The sequence below is a fragment of the Rousettus aegyptiacus genome, unplaced genomic scaffold (assembly GCF_014176215.1).
Source record: "Rousettus aegyptiacus isolate mRouAeg1 unplaced genomic scaffold, mRouAeg1.p scaffold_m13_p_6, whole genome shotgun sequence".
NCBI lineage: Eukaryota > Metazoa > Chordata > Mammalia > Chiroptera > Pteropodidae > Rousettus > Rousettus aegyptiacus.
The window spans coordinates 34234231-34261068 of record NW_023416309.1 but is presented as its reverse complement, the minus strand read 5'-3'; the positions used below and the strand labels follow the sequence as shown (position 1 = coordinate 34261068).

At 34.2% G+C, this 26838-nt stretch overlaps 1 protein-coding gene and 1 pseudogene across 1 annotated transcript in view; one reads left to right on the top strand and one right to left on the bottom strand.

Annotated features, from left to right (window-relative positions):
- The window catches only part of KIF11 (kinesin family member 11), a 37482-nt gene extending 13209 nt beyond the window's left edge, over window positions 1–24273 (bottom strand). Inside the window, exons 1-16 of the mRNA XM_016151298.2 lie at window positions 23959–24273; window positions 18389–18521; window positions 18034–18131; window positions 17868–17946; window positions 16795–16980; window positions 16544–16668; window positions 13909–13999; window positions 12762–13004; window positions 11501–11596; window positions 10043–10131; window positions 7004–7091; window positions 6226–6414; window positions 5386–5593; window positions 4274–4446; window positions 2501–2626; window positions 1851–2009 (exon numbers count right to left, since the gene is read on the bottom strand). Of these exons, the coding sequence (XP_016006784.2) occupies window positions 1851–2009; window positions 2501–2626; window positions 4274–4446; window positions 5386–5593; window positions 6226–6414; window positions 7004–7091; window positions 10043–10131; window positions 11501–11596; window positions 12762–13004; window positions 13909–13999; window positions 16544–16668; window positions 16795–16980; window positions 17868–17946; window positions 18034–18131; window positions 18389–18521; window positions 23959–24035 (2160 nt within the window). The 5' untranslated portion in view covers window positions 24036–24273. The remainder of the gene's footprint in view (window positions 1–1850; window positions 2010–2500; window positions 2627–4273; window positions 4447–5385; window positions 5594–6225; window positions 6415–7003; window positions 7092–10042; window positions 10132–11500; window positions 11597–12761; window positions 13005–13908; window positions 14000–16543; window positions 16669–16794; window positions 16981–17867; window positions 17947–18033; window positions 18132–18388; window positions 18522–23958) is intronic.
- Window positions 20742–21126, top strand: LOC107514014 (annotated as a pseudogene).
- Window positions 24274–26838: the final 2565 nt, after the last annotated feature.

Below are 26838 nucleotides of genomic sequence, written 5' to 3'. Positions count from 1 at the left end.
TACCTCTAAACTCACCAAACATACCAAAATGTCTCATTGTGTTTGAGGACCACTTTGACAGAGATATACAATGAATTTCTTAACTGATAATACTACCAGAAAGGAAAAGTAATGCTGATAATCTCATGGGTCAAGCAGCCCCAAATCATTATCAATTACTGGAGCAGAAACATTTTATAGAATCTAGTTGGATCATATTAATAAAATATAAATAGAGTTTAACCTTTGCTTATATTTGTCATCTTTATAAACAAGCTCTTACAGGCATACACATACTAGGGACTTACACTGCAAAATGAAGAAGCTAAAGACCAAGGAAGTGCTGAAAATGCACCCAGCATCCTTAGACTGTTCAGTCCATTACTTGGGCAACTTCTTTGAAATATCAGCTCACAATACATAGCTAACACTTTAATTATCAATAAAGTCTGTATTTTTAGTAGTCTCAGAGTAGAGGGAAATGCAGGTATAATTAGATCTGCGTGTAAACAGGTATTCAGAGTTTGACATAATTGTTTTGTTAGTGCTAACCCCAAGTTCTAGAAAATCTAAGAAATAGTTCACTTAGTAAACTTGCTTCCTTAAAGCCAGAAAAATCAAACCATACATTCTAAAATACTTTCAGATCATAGGTGTTTTGTTTTTAAGCAATTGATCACCAATTTTAAACATTTCAAAATAGCTAACTTATAAAAAGTTCATCTACCTTCGAATATATACCTAAAAATTTCTAGACAGGTTTAAAATAAATACCCTATGCAGAAGTTTGAGAAATTGCTGCTATTTCCAATTGCAAGAATATATTCTAGAAATATATACAGGAAAGCCCCTCAAAAATGGTTGCCTTCCAGGCAGTATTATCACCACCACTAATATATGATGATCTAAATACCGTTAGATGTTTGTGAGGCCTCAGTTTCCTCATTAGAAAACTGGGCTAGTAATAAAACCTGTACCTATAATGGTGGGAAGAATAAACACGTGAGTTGCTCAATTAATAAGTTTCATGCATATCAGGAAAATAAATAACCTTATTTTAAAGTTGCTTTAATTCTTACCTAAAAATCTTGGATGTGTTCCCCTTCTCATTTTTGGTGACATAGATACAAGTTCCCTTTCCCTTACTTTACTCCCCAAAAGAATCATTTACTACCAACTAAATTATGTCAATAGTTTTACTGACTAGAGAGTTCTGTCATGTAGTAATAGCCTCACTTAATAAAACTTTAGACATTCATTACTAAGGCCTTAAGAACACCAGTTCTTTTTCATAGTTCTGATATTTATAGATTATGACTTTCTTGGTTTGAAGGTTTAGTTTTGGTTTAAAGGCTCATATACTGTGGAAGATAGTCATGAGTTACATTTATAATCAATCAATAAAAATTAAGAATTATATTAATTTACAATTTAAATGTCTGACATCAATGAGACAGAAATGGGCATAGTTTATGAGAGTAACTATCCATGTTACCCTAGAAAAAAACAATTTATCAAGTTAAAATGTAGATAAATGTTCATTTACAATGCTATAACCACTTTCTTCTAATTGTACTCCCAAAAGAATATTTTTCCAGTGTCACTGTACATTTTGCTGTGAAGAAAGTACTATCTTGTTTGTCTTACTGTGCTTCAGCATAGGTTTCTACGTGTAGCAAAGCCTCAAATATTAACTGATCAAGAAAAGTATTCTCAATTATTTTACATTGATTACTGTTGTAAGCAACAGGGACATGGTATTTTCAGGTTTCTAAATTAGTTATATAGCATTCAGATTGTATACAGAGATGATTGAGTTAAAGATCATAAAACTTTCTTTTTACACTTCCCAAACCACCTAAATAAGATACCTGTGAATGGATTTTCTTTATTGTCTTCAGTTCTTCAGTTAAGTTTTCACACAGCTTCTGTGATTCGGCCAAGGAAGAAATCGTATTTTCCTGTAGTTCATGTAGATTGTTACACAGTGTACCAAGAAAACCATCCATTTCCTTTTTCTGATCTTCTATCTTTAAACAAAAAAATTTGATTTTTTTAATTAAAAAAAAATTGTTTGCTTTCATTTTTTGAATACGTGCAACATATAAAAGGTAGAAACAGTATGATGTAAAGTCACTTCTCTCTAGCCCCTCCCCTCGGATCCCAGTAACACTCCCACCTAAGATGATTGCTACATTTTTAAACACTTCCAGAGACATTGTATGCATATTTAGGCATATATGCATGCATGAGTATATACATTTATATGTGTATATTCCTCACACACCCTATGATAGCATGCTATATGTTACTCTGTAAACTTAAAATATTCATCTTGATCATTCCCTCTGATTTTTCTTAGCCATGAGTCTTCTGACTACATCAGTGGCTGAGAGCATCCTCCAGATTCCTTCTCATACCCCATGAGTTTTGCATGTACATAGATCTCCAGGTATGGCCACAGATAGCTTTTTTCTTAAACAACAGTTTGATTTTGAGATAATAACAAAATATCTGTTACCTTATTAGCCACTGTCAATGAAGTCTTGAAAATATGCTTTAGTTGACTATTGATTTTCACTATAGACACCACAGTGGGGGATAAAATTGTTTCCAGAGAACTTAGAAGGTCGGTCTTAAGTACATTCTGGTTTTAAAAATAAACAAACAAATCTTTAAAAATAATATTTTCACTTTCGTAAACCTGGCTAGTTAAATATCCTAAATACTCTGTTAACAAAATACATGCATATCAAAATTTTAAGTATTATTCTTTATTCTTTAGATGCTATTTGTTATTAGAGTTTATATTCTAATATGTCACTTAATCCTGCCTATAGTAATTAAATGGTCACTTAGTGTACAATAGATTCCTAAATGTTAAATGCAACAAAAGTCAGAAGAGGAAAAAATGAGTCATTTGGTATGATATCAGTATTAAAAATGAAGGAAAAATTTGAAAACCTACCACTACATTTTAACAAAATAAATTAAAAACAAATTTAAGTTACTAGTCAAAAAGGCTAAGATCAAATAGCCTTCAAAAGTAGGCTCTAGGCTGGAGATATTAAACTTTGAAGACCTCATAACTTATATCCTACTGTATCAGAAGAACTTGTGAAGACTCTTATCAAGGTATATGGGAAGCTGGAAATGTACTGAAGGCTGAGAATTTTTATAAAAAGGAAAAAAAAAATCTGACCCAAGCTCCTTTCGCTAGGGCAAGTGTGAAGAACTATATCAGAAATTAATAGTAAATACTTAAAAGAAATGGCTACTGGTATTCATTTGCAAAGGAGCTATCACACTAATTTTAATTCATTCTGTGGGAGCAGCAGTCATCTCTGACTCAAACAATGCTTCTAACTTGGTATATAACTTGGCAGGAAGACATCAATAAATACAGATTATCATTTAGTGAATGAATCAATTTCCAAAAAGTTAGTAATCAGAGTATCTTTTAACTTTATCAAATCTAGATGATTGAAGAAATCTATCAAATAGAGTTATACAAGCACTGAATCTAGGGAGAGTATCAGCTAACATTTATAGTATCTACTTGGAAAATGTTCAACAAATATTATTAAACTCAAAACGGGAGGTAGAGAGGCTAAACAAAGAAGAAAACAAAGTCACCTGGCCAAAAGCTTCCTAGATAAATTATATAATTATAAAATAAAGAATATACATAAATCAGGTATGGAAGAGGTAATAAATAAGTGACTTCTGTAGAACTACGAAAAAGAGCCTTACTGTTAAAGCCAAGAAAGACTTGATCACACAGATCTAACCCCACAAACCATTCAATGTGTTTCTAGAATTCTATATTATTTTTTCTTGCACATTTTTCTATGTTACTGTAGTTTTAAAATTAACCACTTAATGTCCTTTTCTGGTCATCCAGAAAGGATGAAACATCAGCAGAAATATTCCAAGACCCTTGCAGAAAGGATGATTTACCAATCTCTGAGCCAAACAGCAAGTCATGGGTCCCTTGAATTCATCTGAAACTAAATCCTTTTTAGTTATTAGAAGGCTAACTCCCACCCGTAATGTTATATCACATATGTGAAAAGTTTCAAAGGCCGATTATATGCATTTGGCAATTAATCTTTCTGGGAGAGAAAAAGAATGGAGACTTGTTTTTAAAAATATAAACCTACTCTCTCAAAGTGATATTTATCACTGTGTCTAGTAAAGCTTAAGATGAAAGAATAATAATATTGTTTTTGAATTGAAGACTTAGCAAATGTAAAAAATAACCCTTCAAAAATACTTTAAAAAGTTTACTAACAATCAATGTCTGAAGTACAGTTTTACTTTCTTCTGCTAATGACTGTTCTTTTAATATCATATTAGAAATGTGAGAAACATGTGTAGACACATTTTCTGGAATAGATGTGAGAGATCCCAGTGCTGTTGTAGTAATGGTTTCTAATGCAGAAACACTGGAAGACAGCAGGTTACCTATATTGAGAAAACAAAATAAAAAAGATGTAACTTTAACATAAACATATTTAAATACCGTTAGCACCATTTCAAAGAGGTTGGCAAAATTATAGCATTGTTGTGGAAACTTGTCATAACAAAGAAGCGTAACATAATTGGCTCAATACAAGCAAGGAAATATTTTAAATAGAAATTATATTTGTTCTACAGTATTCTGTAAGCCCTAGACATATCTGTAGGTGTATCAGATCCATAACTCACAGTAAACTAAGAATCAGAATATTCTAAAATTAATCTCTAATTGAAATACACAGTATTATAGTAGGCAAAAGAGGTTATAGAAGAGAAACTAGAAATCAAAAAACAAAATTTATAATGGTTGGCTTACAATGACTAGACTCTAGAGGATTTAAAACAATTTTTACATTTCTGCATTTCCCAAATTTCTATAATGAAGATAATACTTTCATAATAAACAAACAAGGTTTTTTCCTAAATGAAGATTAACAACAACAGTTATGGTTAAAAATGATACATACACATACTGACAATACAGCAAACATTCAAGATGCACATTCTTAAAAAAAAAAAAAAAGATACAGAACTTTTATACATAGAAAATTTTTAGAAGGAAATTCAAGAAATTTAACAGTAATATCTATGGAGAAAGAGACAGGGTCTGGGTTAAAGAGCCTTCTACTTCTAAAGTTTATATACTTAATTATTATTTAGTAAACATAAGTTATTTTATAGAAAATAGGAAAAAAACCACAACTAAGATTTGTTGTAATTTGAAGTCGGTAAAAGCATTAAATCCCTATCCTGAACAGATTGCATGTGCCCTGGAGGGAACGAATGACACTGCCACCTGAGATTTTCATGAGAGTAAATCATCACTCTTGAAATTATTCTCACACTAAACACACAAAGGCTAGAATTAGAAGTGCTTGAACTTACCAAACAAGGTCTTGTGAACTTCCAGCATGGTCTTTTGTTTTGAGCTGCCATCCTTAATTAATTCTTTCATACTATCAAATAGACTATTCAGGTTCTGGCCAAAAACATTCTGAGCTTCTGCATTGTGCTGATCAATTGCCTTCTTCCGATCCAGTTTGGTATGGAGACCAGATACATCTTTTGTAGTTTCTTCAACTGTGTTAAGCAACTATATTTGATTTTTATAAATAAATGTTGATAAGACGAATATTACAAAAGCTATCTAATGAAAATATCTGTGCTACATAAGGATTTCATCTAATAAGAACTAGCAAGTTTTATACATTGTATCAGAAGAAAGATTTAAACTCATGCTATTTTACTCCAAGAATGTTTATATCCCCTCCCTAGCTATGTAGGCAAGGAAAACTGATTTTTGCCAATTATATTAATGACACTCCCTCACAATTTTTTTTCCTATTATGTGTTACTATTTCCTCAAAAGCACGCTTAATAAAAAATTAAATACTTTCAACATCTTCCATCATTAAAAGGTACTAAATTCTTGATGACTGATTAATTTCGATCATGACCACAGAGGAAAGCATCACAATATCATTATTTAAATGTCCACAAAGTATATTAAAGTCAAAAACTTAGGAATAGTTTTTTTTTCTTAAGTTAGCATCTCCAGTGAGGAAAATTTAGATAAAATAGTAAAATAACATTATTTTTTAAATTGACAGAAATGTCACTTGAAATGAATAAACAGAATTTCACAATTAATGCTAAAGCAAAGTAATTTACTTCCACCTATTCTAATTTCTTCAATGAGACTACAAATCAAAACAAAGGACAAACCTTGCTGGCAGTATAATGAAGTTTCTTCTCAGTACTTTCCAGAGCCGATGTGATATATTCCTCTTTAACAAGCTGTAATTTAGTTTCTTGTAACTGTTTCTGAGTGGTTTTAAGCTCCTGTGTCTTATTTTGCAGGTCAGATTTACACTGGTCAAGTTCATTTTTATTATCCATGAACAATTCTGTAACCTAAATATAACACATTAAACATTTTTTTTAAGAATTAAAAATGCTGAACTGGCTAGTTCATAATACAATATTAGAAGAACCAAATTATTTCCATGCAAAATTGTAACATGGTGTAAGGTACCAGGTAGGTTAGCACCTTTTACATGGCTTCTAGTTTCTTCCTGTAAATTAATTAAAAACAATCAATAGGTCTAGTGTAGTAGTGTTAATTCTTTAAGATTTTTCCAACACTGCCAATGTGAGGGTGGCACAGAAGGGTCAGGTCTTTATATCTTAGTTATTTAACATCTGTTTTCTACCAAAATTGACATTCTCTGATCTGATAAACATGTTAATGAAAAAGGCTCAAAATACACTATTTAACAATAAAAATTGTACAATTCAGTTAATTTCTTATAAATGTTGCATTAATGTGTCACAGACAGCTTCATCGTGATTGACAATAATAAAATTATGATACAACTTACTTTTACTAAAAAGATAAGCAAGAAAAAAAACCCTAAAGAAAATATATCAGGTCCTTCCCATTTGAAAACTTTCTTCAAATATTTGCTTTTTATATAACATTCAAATTGTTTTGAATGCTTACCCTACTTAGCTCCTCTTCAATGGCACCAATTTTTTCAATCAATTCTACAATCTGTTCTTCTTGAACAGTTAGTTTTCCATTCATGGCTCTAAAATAAAGTTTAATATGAGTTTAACAGTTAGTATTTTTTCCTAATTCCTATAAAATTTATTCTAACACAATTGTGGCAGTTACACATCAGTTCTACCATTTATCACTATTATGATAATGATGCTTAGGTGTCGATAAGCAATAAATATAAATTGCGAAAAACAAATGTATTCTTTGCTCTTGTTTCAATGGTTAATTGTTTTTCTTTTTATCTCCATCTTGAAATTGAGAACTCCTATCTATGAGGGAGAAAAAAACGTGTATATATAAAATTGGAGAAGCAAATATAACAGGAATATAAAGAATTAAGTATTACACATAAAGTAAGAGGTGGGGAGAATACAACCTAAGTACTATAATCAGGAATATATAGCATAAACAGAATACATAGAATCCAAGAAAGACATGGGACTTAAAGGCATCAGGTATCACAGGGGTGAGGGATGAAATAAGGGGCTAAAAACTGAAGAACTGGATTAAAGTATGTAGACAGAGCAATTACACCTCTCGCCGCCTGCATACATACCCAAACACACACCCCAAATCACATGCCACTATCATCACACCACCACAAAAATCCTCAGGCAAACAAAGGATTATTCTCTAGAGCAGTTCCTCAGCCTCAGCACTATTGTCATTTTGGACCAGGTAATTCTGGTCCACTGTAATGAGTCTCTGATTTCTACAGCATCAGCAAATTTCAGAAGTGAGCGCTGTCTTTTGTATTCTTCTACCTTTTAGTTCCTTCATAACCACCAACAATTTTATATTCCATACTGCTTAAATAACAAAGATTCTTTTGTGAATGCAAATTTCCTCAAACTATCAGCTAGAGATACAGTTAATTAAAAGAAAAGCTAGAAGTGATGTGTAAGAGAAGAGTTAACTCTAATAGTCTTTCATTTAACTATATTAGTTCTTTATTAGAAATAGGTCTTTCATGTAGAATAGGATATTTGAAATGCTTTTCTTACATTGCATGTACAAGAGGTAATGCAACATTATTACCTCATAGATGATATAGTTTTAAAAGATCTATTAAGCTTGGAGTAAATAAAGCATTATCCTGTTTTAAATGTTGGCTGTAGCTTTTGTGATCCATCTCTATTTTTTTCAGAAAGAACTTTGTTTCAGATTATGCCTAAAGGCCTATTAAGATTAAACACTGTTTTTTTTAATCATAGGATTTACCAACTAAAATAAAGTTATTTAACCAAAAATATATCAAAGAGATGAACAATAGAAGATTAGACAATTAGTCCACAATGTCCAATATTTGAGTACTAACAGCAGAAAATACTGTTAGTAAATTAACGGACAAAATCACTTGAAGATATTTATTGGTTGCCTACTAAGCACCCATTTCCAGCATCCAGATTTCCTTTAGGGAATGACTCTCCCCTGACTGTGCAGTAGCCAAGCTGTATGGAGGCTCCTAACTCCATCCCCACACATCCAGGGTCTAAAAGCCTGACTGGTCAAGACCATCAAAGAAATTCAACTCCTTTTCCAGTTATTGGTTCATATATGAACACAACTCAGGCCTAAACTTACCAATAAGTGATGTTCCCCTGGCCAGTTTTGATGATTAAAGGGCAGGTAGCCTTTCATCTAAAATGGACCTGAATGAAAGCATGTAGCTGCTCTGCTGCTGACCATCATCCTTGATTAACAGCCAGCCCGAGGAGAAAGCCATCAAAAAGGACAGGCAGAGAAGAGACAAAACTGAATCCTTGAGTTACTAGGTTCAATAACCTTGAACTTTATTCTATACCTTGGTGTTTTAAGACAATTTAAGTTGGGCATTCTAACAACCTAGAGCATTCAGACAACAAACAAAATATAAAAAGTGTTTATTCAATAAAAAATAATGTATAAAAGTGATAGAAAATGAACACCTGTAAAACGAACAATTGAAAAATATAATGAAACACTGTAGTGTATATGGTAAGGAAGTCTATCTGAAAACCAGAAAAACGCACACTCACACAAACCAATATCAAGTTTAAGAATTAAGTGAAAATTTACATGAGTTTTGTAAAACTGCTTTTGACAACTGGGCCTGGACTATGAAAGAATCAAACAAAACTAAAATTATACAGAAAGAATGAAAGGAGAATTATTGTTCAATAACCTTTGATACTCATAAATTTGAGCATTTGTAAAGTTAGCATATGAACCAATCAGAAGGATATAGTACATTATGACAAGTGACAATAACATGGAAAAAAATGAGTTTATTCACTGATTTACATACTATCAGAATGATCATATAATGTAAGAGCTATAAAAGAGAAAAGATTATAACAACATGTTTTTGTTACCCATTAGCTCTAAATTCTTTTTATCATTATTAATTTTAAAAAATGCCCATGTTAAATTCACCCTCTTTAATATCTTCAAGGATCAATGCAATCAGGAATTTTCAAGTTATAATCCTTTTGCACCTTTTTAAAAAGTGAACAAATTAGCAGTTGCCAGTGGTTAGAGATCACTGGAGGTGAGTATAACTATAGAGAGGTAGCAAGAGGGAGAGCTTTGTAATGATAGGATAGTTCTGTATCTTAATTCTAAAACTATGTAAATCTACAAATGTGATAAAATGACATAGAATTATACACACATTGTACAAATGTCAATTCCCCAGTTTTGATGCTGTACTACAGTTACATAAGAGGCCACCAACAGGGAAACTGGGTGAAAAATACATGGGACTTCTTTGCACTCTTCTTGCAATTTCCTGTGAACCTATGATTTAAAAAGTGAAGTTACATAAAAAAAATTTTAAAACTGTTTGATAACTACTTGTTAATGTCAAAACAAAAGTGTTTCTAGGAGGAACTAGATATAAAGATTTACCGTCTATCAGATAAGTACATCTTCCTTCAAATAACCTGCTATTAGAAAATGCTTATTCTTGGAAATTAACTTCCATACCTAAGGGCTTACCTAAAATTTTCTTCAGAAATGTACACCCCATTTTTTTCACGGGCTGCAGCAAGATCTCGTTTCAGACGCTCTATCTCTTCTGTATATTCCTACACAAAAAGAATGTTGTGTCAATTAAGCATTTGTTTTGGGGAGAATATGCAACAAATAAAACATAAAGTTAGCCCTTTTATGTTTTTTAAAGCATAAAAAAGTATGATATAAATCCATAATTATACTTTTCACTTAACATTAATCTATTTAGGACAAAATCTTTCAACAGCTTTCAAAGATCTTTAAATGTACTCATTTTAAAAATATGGGCTTCTGAAGAAAAAACACAACCTCCAGTATCTAGGTTGGTCTCCAATAGTATTTCACACTAAAAAGAAACAGGATTCCTTAGAGAAGTGTCTGACTCTAGGAATGGGGCAAGAAAAATTCAAGATGAACCTGGAACATCTTGTCAAATAAAATAGGAAGGAAGCTAGCAAAATAAAATAAGAAGGAAGCTAGTGAAAAAGACTCAAGAACCTACCTGAGGAGGTCACCACTGACCAAAGGTGGGACAATTTGAACATCAGTGAGGATAATAACTATACTAGGTTAACACGAATAAGTCCGTGAGCTTATAATGGCATTAAGAAAGCTAGGAAACCAACTCATTCTCAAATCTGTCAAATAAAGGAAATGAATCGAGTATTTTTCCTGCTTTTCTTCTTAAATATTATACCTTTGGGTAGCTGAAAGTTCCTCTTTGTAGAGCTAGTCTGGCAATCAATTAAGAAAGAACAATTGAAACAGAAAATAACCATTTTGTAAACCTTAAAGAACTAATGGATCAAGACACTGAATATCATCAACTCTTCATAAAAAAAAAAAAAAAGAGCCAGAAATGTGCTTCCTGGTGGGAGAACATACTACCATCTCTAAAGTAGCTTTGCCAAAAATAAATAAAACAAAACTTGAATCTATTATGAAGACTTAAGATCCAATTACAAATGTATAGAAAACATTTAGATTGTGGTGATGTTGTACATCACTATAAAGGTACTAAAAATCACTGAATTGTAGGCTTACAATGGGTGAATGTTATGGGAGTTATATCCTTAAGTTGTAAGTAAATAAGTAAATTTGTAAATGTAAATATTTACAGATTTTGCCAACTTGATAGGCTGTTAAAGTCAAAATATTAACATTAGAAAAAACATTTTAAGAATCTGAATTCAATCTTGCTTGCTGGCATACGTCATCAGTTTGTTTCAAATAAACTCTTTCAAAAATTCAAAAAAAAAAAAAAAGATAAGACATTTTAACATATAAGGTATTTTAAATCATTAGATGGAAAGCCTTACCACAGGTGATTTAATAAATTTTTTAACGATTATCTATTTCAGTTAGATAACAAGTGTTAGAGAGGATGTTGACTCTCACATTTGTCAAACAAGATTACATTACTCCACGAAAATTCACAATTACCTTAATAAGGGCCTTTTTGGTTAGTTTCTGGTTAACTTCAGGCTTATTCATTATGTTCTTTGCTCTATGAGCATATTCCAATGTACTCAGAGTTTCCTGTGATGAAAAGGCAAATGACTAAAGATATCATGAGAATAACATAGATCTGTTATCTAAAATATACTACATAATAACCTGTAATTTATGGTTATGGGTAATCTAAAAATCTACCCACTAAGACTACTATACTCAACCTTTAAAAATGAGATTATTCAAAACATCCTTATCTTTTTTCCCTTCTCTTCAATTTTCAGGGTCTTTTAACTTTATAAAAATTAAATCTAATAATTTTTTTACTTTATACTAGTCTGTAAAAACTCAGTGATTCCATCGACTGATGAATAAAATGTCCTATTATCCACATAATGGATAATATCTACAAAAAGGAATGAAGTACTGATACATGCTACAACATGGATGAACATTGAAAGCATTACACTAAGTGAAAGAAACCAGTCGCAAGAGAATACTTATTGTATGATTCCATTTACATGAAATGTCCAGAATAGACAAACCTATAGATTAAAAAGGTAGATTAATAATGAACAAGGGCTGGGAGTGGGGGCAGACCGGGAGTGATTGCTCATAAGTAATAGCGTTTCTTTCTGGGGTGATGTAAATACTCTAACCTTAGATTTTGGTGATAGTTGGACAAATCTCGGAATACAGTAAAATCACTGAATTATACACCTTTATTGGGTAAATTTTACAATATGTGAATTGTATTTCAATTTAAAAAGGACAGGAGTTAGAGACCTTATAACGCTTTTCTAGCTCCATTTAAAGTAGATGATTGCAATAAAATAAGAGTAGATTTTGCCATCTTTGTTGCTTCTCTTGGTCTTCTCACCTGTTCTTAAATACCCAACCCCATCATCTTCGGTGCTCCCTAAGAAGCCTCCATAACACTAGCATTCCCTTAACCCACTTCTAGTTAAATCTCTATATGTCATGTAACCATCCACTGCTAATGACCATAGCAATTTTCTTTGAAGAATGTGCAGGAAAAAAACAGTAAATAACTGGCTAATTAAGATTAAAGACATTGCCAGGGAGGAGAAAGACATTTTTTCAGAGGTGTCCTCCAGTATGTGTCCATATGCAATGTCCATATTCTTTTTACTATAGTATAGAATTAAAGAAGCCAATTAATACTTTTAAAATAATGTGATATCTAAGAATTACAGCTACTACAATTGCAGATACCTTTCTAAGGCCTTACCTCAAGATTGAGAGATGCAGGAGAAATTGTTGCAATTATAGATGTTCTTGTACGTCCCCCAAGAGAATCCTGGAGGATTCTGGTTAGTTTAGACTCTCGGTAAGGAACATGAGGTGTTCTTTCTACGAGAGCAGTAATAACCCTTCCCAAAGTCAACAGGGATTGATTGATATTTCCAGCTTCCCGAGCTCTCTTGTCAACTGCTCCAGAACGTCCAATGTTTTCACTTCCTGCAAGATCAACCTCGAATTTTAAAAATAAAAATAAGATGTCAGCCTATTGGATTTGGACCCAAAGACTTTCATTCTCATATTATATATGTTAAATAGCCAGTAAAATTATTTTTCTATAATTAACAACCTATTACAACACTAATAACTCAGTAACTACAGAAATATTGTCTACAGGTACAAAACTTCAGGCTGCTCTATGGGGTGGTCGAGAACAATAGAACTACCACATGATCCAGCAATTCTACTTCTAGATATATATCCAAAGAGAATGAAATTAGTATCTCAAAGAGATAGCTGCACTCTCATGTCCATTGCATTATTCAAAATAGCAGGATAAGAAACAACCTAAATGTCTATTAATGAATAAACAGATAAAGATGTGGCATACATACACAATGAAATATTATTCAACCATGAGAAAGAAGGAAATTCTGGCATTTGCAACAATATGGATGAATCTGGAGGACATAATGCCAGGTGAAAATAGGCCAAAGAAAGACAAAAAGACATATACTGTATAATCTCATTTATATGTGAAATCAGGAAAAAGAAAAGCCAAAATTATAGGAAAAGAGAGTAGAATGATGATTACCAGGAGCAGATAGGGAGACGCTGGTCAAAGGGACAAACCTTCAGGGATAACATGAATAAGTTCTGGGGATCTAATATACACTACGGTGACTATAATGAATAATACTATACTGAAATTTGCTAAGACAGTAGATCTTAAACACTCTCATCAAAAGAAAGGTAACTATGAGGTGATGGATGCTAATTAATCTGATTGTGGTGATCATTTCATATAGTAATGATCTGACACACGTGTCGTGTCAAATCATTATGTTGTACACTTTAAATATAATTTTATTTGTTAATTAAATGAACAAAACAGTGGTATTAAGGCAGATGCTTACCAAGTTCAACTTTCCAATTTTAACAAGCTCCTCTCCATCAATTGTAGTTTCTTTCATATGTATTGTAACAGAGAAAACTGAGTGAGAACGGCTGGAAAACAAGACCGAGTTGCCCAGTCACTATAATGCAAAACATTTGCCTTCTATAAAATATTGACAAGAAAGATCTAAATCTCGAAGGGTAAATATAGAATCAGATAAGAGATATCAATAAGAATTTAAAAGACAGAAAGTAGATAATACAAAGATTAGGTTTTTGCTTTCTTGTACATGCTGCCTTCAAAGAAAAACCCAGTAGGCAGCTACCTGAAAATACCCTAAAAAACTTAAAAGCTAAAATTCTCAGGCACCTCTGAAAGCTAGGTTTGGGTAGAATCGAAAAGTTGCCTGGTGTGTCAGACAGGAAGGCTTGAAATTCATCTTCCTATTCACAAAAACCACCTGAAATACGTCATTGCCATAAATTTGAACTGCACCAGACAAACCATCAGATTACTCTCCCACAGTGTCAACTGCTGTAAAAGTACACTGCTCTACTGAGAACACCATTAGAAATAGGTATCTCCTTTCCCTGAATAGCAGAAATATAAGTAGCAGTGATTATCTAAATACTACAAGATAATCACTGCTAGATTATAAAGTGTTCCAAAGTGTATCTTAAGCTATATAATGACATTCAGCTTTTATGAGGGATACAAAAATTACATAGTCATGCACAGCTTACTACAGGGATATTATGAGACACGCATTAGGTGATTCATTGTTGTGTGAACAGAATATACTTACACAAACTTAAAGGGTACAGTCTACTATTGTAACTATATGCACTATACTTTAATTCAACCGAAGCACAACAGGTTTATTTATACCAGCATCACCACAAACCTATTAATTGCAGATACCTATTATACTGTGTAACAGTTGTTCTGGAAATTTTATGTAAAATTAAAACTATCAGTATTTAAAAAAAATAAATGTTGTTGATGGCTATGACATTGCTAGACAATAGGAATCTTTTGGCTCCATTATAATTTCATGGAACCACTGTTATATATGTGGTCTGTCAATGACCAACTATTGTTATGTGGCTCATGACTATATAGACAACCAAAGACATCTTTCCTTTCTGTATCAATAACATTTGGCGAACATCGTTGTTTGTTAATGTCACTGATGATGGGGAACACAGTAATTGTTAACTTTTTTATTTGTACTTTCCATGTTACTTGAAAAATTTTACAGTATCGTTTTTACAAAAATTATTTAAAATTATAGAAAATGGGATAGGCTCAAGGAAAAATATAAACTATAAACCTGAATCATAATACATATTTCACATTTTTCTACCATTATTTACCCATTCCTAGCCTAAAGTTATGCAATTAATGCAATTAAGCACAGATGTCAACTCTGGTTTTGGAAAATTGAATGTTTTCCTTTTCTTTATCCCATAGATTCATAAAAAGAGATCTTTAGTCTACATACAAAAAAGTGAGACCTAAATTATACAAATATGCTAATAGGAACTGTGTATTTCAGAGTGTTTAGAGAAATTTTATCTAGGCTTAAATTCATTTCTCCAAATTCTACATAAAACTATTTAGAACTTAAGTTTTAAAAATGGAAAGCTAGTAGAGAAAAATTTAATTAGAATTATAAAATCACCCATAATTCCATGATCTTAATTACTTTCATGTTATTTTTGATTTCTCTAAATGCATATATTTTTAAAGCTGCAACTATAATTATAAAGAATATTGTACGAATTTTCAATGGTTAAGGAGCAAAGAAATGAGACCTAGTCCTAATAGGACTACAATCATTTTGTAGTTCAGGGAAACTAATATTTGGATATGTTCATTTATTTACACGAAGTCACATATTTGGTTAACTGTAGAATTGGAACTAAACACTAACATTTGGTGTTTACTTACAACCCACTGCTCTTTCTATAACACTCTGATATTTCCTTCAAAGACCAACAGAAAAAGTTACTTCTGACTTGGTACACTGCATTTGTAGAATATGGGATTCATCCAAATAGGGGATGCTGTCAACTATGCCTCTTTCTCCCCTTGAAAGTCAGTGTTAGTGACCATCTGTCTTCTTACATTAAAATGAAGCTACTAAAAAAAAAAACAACACTGTACAACCTAAATATATACAAGTTTTGTCAACCATACTTAATAAATCTGGGGAAAAGGTAAAATGAAGTCATTTGTCTTTCTTCTAATCCTTACTCAAATCAAGGGTTTTAAAACTATGTTCTAAGTATACACAGGAGCTTCAGAAAGTGTTCAGAGAAAACCTTTAGGCTGAGGAGGTAGGCATCTGAGAATCCTATCCCCAAATCGATTACAGCAGACACATTTTAATCTGAGCTCCCATGTACAATTTCATTTGGGAAAAATCTTCCACTTAAAAAAAAGTTTAATACTTCTGTTCCAGTTCAACTTGTCTTTCTTCTCCTTTCAACATTTTCCAATATTGGTGCTTCCCTATAAATCTCAAGCCAATTGCTAAGGCACGCAGTCTACCATTGGATCTGGCATGTACCTTGACCCACCTCAATCTCACTTCCCCGAAGTTTGTAATTCTTCTTAAAAAGAGGTGGAGGAGACAGTGGCTTTCTTACCTAGAATATGCATTCATTAAAGTTGCTGCAGTTGTCCTTTTTGCTGCTCCCTTCTCCAAAATTTGATAAACTTCATCCTTGTTGTGTACTGTAATTTCTTCTAAACCTTTGATTATCACTCCCCTCTGACCGAATATCGAAAAAGTATCCATTAGATTGGTTAATACACACATACACACATTGACTTACTGACTTCTCAAAGCATCACACATTAAAATTTATATACATTATATTCTCAAAGACTGAGTTACCTTGTTACGGGGATCATCAAACATTTGTAGTCTCTCAGAAACATCAGAAGACGGATTAAGGAGATCAAAAAGTTCTTCATTATAAATTTCCAACAGAGACACTTTGACTGAAAATTCAGTACCATTATCAGTAAGTTTCTCAAAAATCTGATGAAGAGTACGTGGAATTATACCAGCCAAAGGATCCTGAAATTGTAATATCAAGGAAGAATGGCATTTACTGTGGCAGTCAAACACATAAAACAAGGACCTCCTTTATAATATGTTTAAACATAAGTATGTCAAAACAAGTTAAAAATAATAATAACCTAATGTTAAGGAAGCCAAGTAATTTACAACAGTCTATTAAATAGTAATTATTCTTCATACTTTCCACTAATCTGTCATGCCTGTCAGACAGACACTTCGTGCCTGAACATTACATAAAACCAATTGAACCAAATTACTTATAAAGCCAAGTTCAATAAATCTTTTCAACTTTTCTAATGAGTACATAATACTACCATTTTAATCAGAAAAGTGGACCATCTAGAAGTATATTCCCTAATTCTGTCATGAATCAGGATTGTTTCTCAAGTAAGTATTCTTAATAAAACTGTTATATATCTTTAAATTTCCAAACTGTGTTTTAAGTGTATTCCAAATCTCCTATGGTTATAATTCTATAACTTTATTATCCATGCATAAAGTTAATGCCTCAACTATGTAACCACTAGAAAAAAACGGACCTATATAAACGTTTTAATTTGGAAAATTGACTTAGTCATTAAACTCATTTAATCCCTATTCACTTTCCACTTTTCCATGATATTCTGCTCCAACTGTTCTGTCCCAAACAGATCCCTTTATTATCACTTAGCTGTGCCATAAGCACTAGTCTTCTCTCTAAATGAGACTATGTGTTTCTTAAACAGGAGCCACATACTTTAATTTTGCTATAGTAGAAGTTAATGCTAAATTCATGTTTGAAATAGGTACTCTTCTCTATTTCAGGACAGAGTCTTTCAGCTGAGTTTTATTCGGTTATATTTCAGCTACTTTAGAGACAGAAATCTGTTATAAACAACAAATACCTCCTCCCAAGTATACTCTTCGTTAGGTGACCTTTCACCTTCCATTGTAAAGGTTTTTCCAGTGCCAGTTTGGCCATATCTGTCAAGATTAACGAAAGTGTTAAATAAGAAACAAATACATACATCTTAACCTTTTCATCAATTTGAAAAATAGGGTTTCACTCACGCAAAAATAGTGCAATTATAGCCCATAATAACTTCATCCAGAATTGGACAAACAACACTTCGGTAAACATCAATTTGTTTAGTAGATGCTCCAAAAACCTATTCAAAAAGGAAAAACAAAAGAAAGACAATAAAAAGAAAGAAAATCAAAGCATTTAAGGAAAAAAATCACAACCACTCTAATAATTTTATTTTTTAATATATTAACTCATTCAGCCCACTAGAAACCATTTGACAACTCAAAGAGTCGACTGAAATTTGTAATTGTACACTAGAACCTAGAGGAAATACGTGTACTAGGATAACTTTACATTAGTGAAGAATAAATAAGTAGCAGCATTTTAAGAAGTAAGTACCATGTCAAAAGTATATGTTTTCCTCGAGCTCTTGTCGGCCAGTCCTCCAGTTCGTACACTAACTTCTTTTCGTGCCTGATCACATTCTACTACAGAATGGGCACTAGCCTTCCGCTCTGTCAAATTAAATGGTCTATAAGAAGAAATACACAAAGTTATTCAAGAACTCTTAGTTATCAGGTTACTGATGACATTTTCATTAATACCTTGGAAAAGAACAATGTGACATTTTGACCACATTCTTGGTGATGGGTACTAAAAGAGAAAAGTAGAATTTTAAGGGGTTCCATTCTCAGAAATAAAATCAGTTTTTTAATTTTCAAAGATATATAAAACATTTCAATTCAGTTTCTTGGAGCAGATGCTAATAAAATTAACTTGTAAAAAATGTCAAACTTATTTTTCAGAATTTTATTTCCACTATTTTAGAATCTGTTAGGCTATGATGTATATAATAAAAGAACATGCCAAATTTGAGCTCAAAATATTAACCTGCCAGTGGATAACTGGCACAAAATAAAACACAGAAACAAATAATTGCTGTAGAACATATAGCAAAAATGTGATGTGGTCTTGATTGGGACAGGGCTGGGTGGGGGAGGCATGGGTAACTGAAGACTTCCTGAGGAAGTAATCTTCTAAGCTCAATTCCTCCTAACGCATTTCAGTAGAGTAAGGACTCTTGATCCAGTCTGCTTGGGCAATGTAGCACTTTTGTGACTGTTTCCTCATTTGAAAAACAGGAAAGTGAGAGTACCAACTATTACAGTACCAATCAACCAGCAATGTAGAGAAAGAACTATTAAGTTTACTGTTTCCCCAGTGCCTGCTACTACGCTTAGCACACAGTAGAGACTCAAATATCTGTTATACTTCATTGCTTAATAAATGTCATCCTAAGGAGAATGATGGGAAAGCTAAAAAGAACCAGAGTCCATAAAATAGGATCCATAATATATTTATATAGTACTCAACACACATTTGAGCCAAAGAGAGAGATGTACTTTTGACTTCTGTTCATTTTTATCAGTTCTGTTCATTTTTATCAATTCAGTTCATTTTTATCAAGTACCACACACTATGGAAGAAAATTCCAAATAGGAAATTATCTTTTCCCTCCAACACTAGACAAACCAAGTAGCTATTTATTTTAAGGATACCCTAACATCTTTTGACATGTTCCACTCTCTAGCACATTTTTGATTGGTCAGAAGACCAAACTGTGATCCCAGGAAAATTAACTCAGCAACTCCCAAGTAATATCTGATAATGCTGTCACTTGCCAAATGTACCAAAATCTACACAACGCACATAACCCACAGCGTGGAGTAGTAAAAGTTCAACAAAACTAACTCAAAACCACTTTATACTGAGGTAGGCCAAGAGTATAGGGTGGAATGGATTGTTCTCATGTGATTAAAGTTTTTTCAGTTAGTCTACTATCTTTATCATCCCTAAATGAATTCTCTTACCAGGATGTGTGACTTAGTTACCAAATGAATGCCATTCAGGTTCTCAGGATGGCAGTAGCAGAAATTCACACAGATCACACATTCCTAAAGTTTATCAGAACTCCCAGAGAGGAGCTTTAGGGACTATTTGTATTACAATAAAGAGAACTGCCAAGCCACTATTTTCCTATTCCGGGACTTCTCTAACTAATTCGAAATTTCAAGGTTTCTGATGACCCTAATAAACTCAACAATTTGTTGGCCTTACTGACATTATATTAAAATTCAAACAACCAAAATGGTGAGGGAAGACTGCAAATTTTTAAAAAAAGTCTTACCCTGTGGAGAAGTGTCAAATTTATTCATCCCGTAAACATTCATCACTTAAGTATATTTTTCTAGACACTAGTGATATAACTGTGAACAAAATCAAGTTTAAAAACCTAAAAAACAAACAAACCCCCCCCCCAAAACATTCAAGTTCCTATTTTCGGGGAGCTTTTATCTTAACGTGTGTTGGGGATGGGGGTGGGAGGTTAGGTAGAGACGACAAATAAGCAAGTAAATATATTAGGTACTGTTGAATTAGAAATGAAAATAAAGCAGACTATGGGATAGGAAGTGATGATTGGGGAAGATAGGCGGTTGCTATTTTTATTTTAGAGTGGTCGGATAAAGCTTCTCTGATAAAGGTGATATTTAAGCAGAGGTGAGGGAGCCAGCCATGTAACCATTTTGGTGGAATATCTTTCTAGGCAGAGAGAAACTGGAAAGGCCTCAACGTAAAGCATGGTAGAAGTGTTTTTTAAAAATATATGTAGGGGCAGGAGATCAAAAGATGGCCAGTAGCTAGATCACGTAGGGGTCTATAACCTTCAACCTGTAGGCCGAATCTGGTCTTTGTCTTGCCAGAGAATGATTTTTACAATTTTAAAGGGTTGTTTTTTTAAGAAATCAAGTACCAGGTGTGTAATAGTGGCAGTAGCAGCATAGTAGCAATTCATTCTACCACTTATAATGTCAAACATTGGGCCACACAAAGTCTTACTGATTTCAGGTAAAAGATGTCCAGCAAAACAACAGCAAGTACTAAAAACATAGCCCAGGCAAGAACTGTGCAGCAATTAAGGTTAGAATCCTCTATTGAAAGAATCAAGGTGTCAGCAGCTCCATCAGACCTTATGTCCTACTCCAACTGTGAGGAGTGCCAAGAGTGAACCTTTACTAATAGGGATATCAACTTCAGAAAACCTTCTGAAGGATTAAAAAACTTGCATCACTTTGTAGTGGAATCATGAAATAATTTCTTCCCAACAAAGCAAACTATAAGTAGCTCCTTGAAGAGATTTACCTTCAGCTTATTTGGTAACCACTGCTAATAACTAAAATGTCCTTAACTTGGAATAATGAAGTCTTTATTTTCCAAGTCGTCCTTTCTCTACAATATCCTTTGCTGGATTAATACAGAATCACAATCTTGCTTTCCATTTGATAACTTGGTGTCATATTGGGTTACTGTTTAAGGAAAGTTGGTCTGAGTGTTTTAAAAAACACAATTATATACTTTCAAGTACATGAGTAACTCAGATAACATTAAGATCTAAATTGCCTAAGCATCTGTCTAGATTAAAATGTCCAGAGTAACTTAAATCCTAAAATCTTTACGTTATGTTCTTAATAGGGTTTGTGCCAGCCTGTACAATATACAAAGCCATTTCCTTATTAATATTTCTCCATACAAACTTTGGAAGTTATACCTTTATCTTGAGCTGTGTATAGGTTAAAAAAAAAAAAAATTCTCTTCATATTGTTATTGTACATGAAAAGATTGTATTCAATGTAATCAGGTAATGAAGTCATCTCCCCTCTCTTGAAATCTTGCTGACCACTTAGGCTACAATAAACTGTGCCAACTAAAAATTTAAAACTGAAAAAAATTAAGAGAAGAATATGCAACAGAAACCGTATGTGGCCTGAAAAGTCAAAAATATGTTTACTGGACCCTTTACAAAAAAGGTTTGACCACCCAGAGGGCTCTAAAGTTGTTTATTTACTAAAGCTAGAGGACATATTTGCACTTAAGAAGGCTTTTAAGAAAGAAAAAAAAAAGGCAAACTGAAAAGAAATGCAACTCCAAAATTACTGTAAATTTTAGATACAACTTAAGCATTTTTCATTAGTGATAAAAGTAAAAGAAATGTAGAATTATTCTAAGATAAAGCTTGAAATGTAAGGGGATAATACATATGAAGTTCAGGATAATGTTTAACTCCATAAGCAGAGGAAGAAGGTTGGGGTTTGGAGAGGGGGAAGGGGATACACTGGGGCTCCAGCTCTAAAGACTTTTGTTTCTAATCTGGGTGATGGATATACAGATGTTTGTAACATTGTTCTTTATATCTTTTTATAGGCCTGACATATTTTGTAACTAACAATAAAAAAAAGAAAAAAAAGAAAATCACATGATCAAAATAATCTAAAAATCTGCACTTGTAAACAGGCTGATTTTTTAAAAAACCTTTAACACAAGCAACTATTAACAGAAGCCCTAGAGTGCAACTGGTAATTGGCTAGACTGAAGGTTACCGGCAAACTTCCCTTCCGGTGCCTACTTTAGAACGCTAGTTATTACCTTTGATTTCTCCAATTCAAGTCACCAAAGCTGAGTAAACAATAACCTAAGAAAGTTCACTGATATCTTTTTAAGATAATCTTTTAATTTTAGAATACTTTTGGTTTTTCAGAAAATTTGCTGATAATTGGTAGAATTTTTAAAACAGCAACAAAAAGAGACACAAAACACATTCACCAATAACTGTGGAAGGCCTCTAAAAAGCTGAATAAATCAATCTCTAATAAAGCAATAGTTTGTACAAGTATGTTCATCCTCTACTAGCTTATTCTAAAACTGAAAACTTACTTGGAAATCAATCAATAGAAAATTGAACACCTCCACCCACCACCACCCTGAAAAAGCTGTCTTCCTTTAGTCCAGGGACAACCAAGTTTCAGCACACCATATAATACTGGCTTAAGTAGTCTCCTTGATCTTTTAAAAACTCACTCTATAACTTAATTTTTAAAATTTAAATACAGTGATATTTACTTCTTTAGTAGGGAGTAATAAAATATTGCATCTAGAATAGACAGGTGACATGTTTTTTTAGAGATGGTGATGGAGAGGATGGTACCCCCAATGTAAGTGCTAAATCACCTCCAAAGTAGTTACGCAGACTGATTTACGAACTGAAAAACTGCAAAGAAGGGCATATAAAAGTAACACCTAAATCTTTGTTGACATTACTTAAAAGAATGAACTTTTCATTGACAAACAGCCATCAAATTCTGTTGAAAATAGCAGTTCCAACTATAACCTCCAAAACAAATATCTGAGGGGGATCAGATATTGCCACCCCTGAAGCATGTCTTTTGGGATTCTGATTTTAGGCTGGTTATTAAGAAACAAAAGACTCAGAAAGAATCTTTGATCCTCTCTCTTACCTGCCTAAAAGAACTCAGATACAAAAACCTGCTTAAAGGGAACATCACCTTAGCATAATATAAACTAAACGTGGCAGACAGAAATCTAGCAGTCAGTTGAACTTCTTGTGTACTATTATTTCGGGGTGGCGCAGCAAGAATTTACTTCCTCCTTTATCTGTAAATTGCCTACTTTCCCTCTGAAATCCCAGACCCCCCCGCCCCACCTTCTCCTTTGTCCAAATGGCAAATAAACCTCAACTTCCTAAAGCGTCTTGGGGTGGGGGTCTCATATTCTTATGACATCCCTGCATGTATATTGTAACACATTTTGGACATTCTCTCCTGCTAATTTGTTTCATGTTAATTTGATTATTAGCCCAGCTAGAACTCAGAAGGTAGAAAGAAAAGTTATTTTTTGCTCTCCCCCCAACTCCCCGCCCATACCCTGTCTTTTGAAAAAGAATTTACTCCTCGTAGCAACACGGTGTCATTTGATCAAACAAAATGCAGGGAACTTTGAAACAGCAAGGTTTGCCTCAGCAATTGTAAACAAAATCCCTCTCTTCCCATAGCGCAAGAGGGAGCCCAGCAGCCAAGCTGGGATCGGCGCTCCGAATCCCACCAGGCTTGCCATACCTGCATCTCACCACCACCTGGATGTTCTTCCCCTTCTCCTCTTTCTTCTTCGCGGATGAATTCGGCTGGGACGCCATGACGGACTCCTCCGAAAAATGAAGGGCTGGTGCTGGCTAGGGCTGGGACGCCCACCCTTCCTTGCCGAGTGCTGGCTTGGCCCGGGGAACCGACACAAGCAGCTCAGCGTCCCCGCTCTCCACTAGTGGCTCTGACAGGCGGTGCTGTCTGTCCCGCACCAGCCGGAGCCGCCAATTCTCCAATCTCGGTTCAGCCAGAAGCCCAGGAACCGGAGCAACGACTAGGCGCCTCAATTTGAAAAAGGAGCCCAGTCGCTCCGCCAATTGCAGCGCGGGCGCGCAAAGCACCATGGGACGCGGTGTCGTCACCAGAACCACCGCAGTCGGGGCGTGGCCCGCGGGAAAGCGAAAAATTGGGGCGTCGGTGGATGCCCACCTGGAACTCGTAGTCCAGTGGGGAAACGCAGGAGTAAACAGTGTGGTACTTTAACGTGGCTTTGCTCAAATTACATAACATCTCTAAACCAAAATTTCCACATCTGCAAATGGGAAATAATAACTTTCGGAGGAATGTGAGAATGAGCTAGTGCGGGTAAATAGAACGTGTATTGAGCGCTCAGAAAGGCTGGCCATGATTATTATTGTGATAGAATTGTAAGGGAATGCTATGGAAACAGGAGGCCAAACGACCCCTTTCTCAGAGGCAGCGTTCAGTGGAGTTTCGAAGAATCACTAGTGTAAAGAAATAAGGCTCCCACGGTTACTAACTCGTGATGAAAGGGACATTGTCACATTTAGGACTCTGAATTTATACTTTAACTAATGAGAAATCGTCATCGTTGCTAAATGATCCCAGGCAAGACAGGAAGATAAGATTTGCGCTTTCGGACAACAGTTCTGCAGCGACTGAAGCAGTCTCAAACGGCACAGTCCCCACCGTGTCGCGGCGCAGCGGGCGTCTGAAGGCGGCTGCGCACGCGCTCGCCGAGGTTAGCCTACAAATCCCAGCAGGCAGCGCTCGCTGGGTCCCCGGTCAGTGACCTCCGGCTTTCCGTAGACGTACTGTGGGCGCCTTGGCAGAGCTGGGGGTAATGCGACTCCTTGAGGTGTGGGTCCCGGGTCCAAGAAATACAGAATCATGGGCCTTTGCCATATTCAGCTCTGGGAGTTGTTCTTCTAAGCCATACTTACTTAGCCCAGAGGAACCTAGATAGAAACCATTTCGTTTCTTAAGGCGCATCTAGTGTCCCTCCACTTAAATAGCCTGCATTGCCCCGAGGAAACATCTACATCTAAAGCCTAGATCGCCGGTCAATGGAGATTCTGGATGGTCAGATATCTACTGATATATCTTCTTAGAAGGCTCACTGGAATCTCAAAGTGGACGTATCCAAGATGGAATTCTTTATCCCCCTTACTTCCACCCTAACCTTTCTCGTCCAGAAAAATGAATGAAAGACCTGACCGTCGTCTTTCCTGTCCAGCAGTCCTGTTGGTTTTATCATCTCTGCCCATCGCTGTAATTCAAGTCTCTTTTATCTCTTCCTTGAACAACTGTCCTTAACAACCTAACAGGTCCCCCTACTTGTGATCTTTTCTCCTTTTGCCAGTGCATCCACTCAGCAAAAGGAAGGAGCTTTTTTTAAAAAAACTAAACATATCATGCCCTTCATCTGCTTTTTAAGCTTACAATAGCTTCTCATTGTACTTAAAATCCAAACTCTTTATCATGTCCTGTAAGGCCCTCATGATCTGGCCTTTGCATCGACTCTGGCCACTAGCCACATATCTCACTACCATGTTCCAGAGCTTCTAAGCTCATTCCTACAGCCAGACCTTTGTATTTGCTATACCCTCTGCCTAGAACTCTAGTTTGGCTCTTTCTATGGCTTACTCGTTTTCATACTTCAGATCTCAGCTCAACTTTCTCTTTAAAAAGGCCTTTCCTGACTACACTATCTAAAGCATATTTCCTCAATAAAATTGTCTTAAGACCTTGTTTATGTACTTCATAACACTTAACTACAATCTGTAATTACATTATTAGTGTATTGTCTATCTTGTTAGAATGTAAGTTTCACCAGGGACCTGATTGTCTTGTTCAGTCTTGTTTTCCCAGTGTCCTCAATAGAGCCTTATACAAAGTAGTCAACATAGGTTTTCTTATTTGTAAAATGGAGATAATAATGATTACTATTGTTATGAGAATTAAAATAATAACATCTAAAGTACCTGGTACATAGTAGGCCAAAAACATTAATTTCTTCTTTCCTTTCTCATTAGTAAATATCTAAACAATATTTACATTAATAGTCATTAGGGCTGATGCAAGAAATTCAAGAGTCTCCATTTGGTAATAGTTATACCTACCATTTATCTAGAGCATCTATATGTCAGACTCCATGAAAAACTGTGTGTGCATCATTTCATTTAATCTTCAGAACAACTTTCTAAAGTAGGAACTATCCCAGGTTGTTAATTGCTATCTTCCTCATCTGATTTTTTCACATGCTCAGTGCACCTATGCCCATTGTAAGCACTTATGTGCTTACTATGAGCTAAACAGTGAAGAAATAGTCTGAATTATAGTTTTTGCTCTCAAGACTAAATCTAATGGAAATTGCCATGGTCTTATGGACATCTGTAAGTTTCGTTACACTAGGCAGGTGACTATCTGATGTATTATTTTATACTACTCCTATAGAGCTCAAACTACTCAAGCTAATCAACATTTCTTTTTTGAAAGTCTGCCCATAATTAGAAATTATTTTTAATACTCTAAAAATAGTTAGCCTGAATTCTACCAACGTAATGTTATTGACTGTGTGTGATCTGGCATTTCTCTTTCAAAACAGTATTTCTT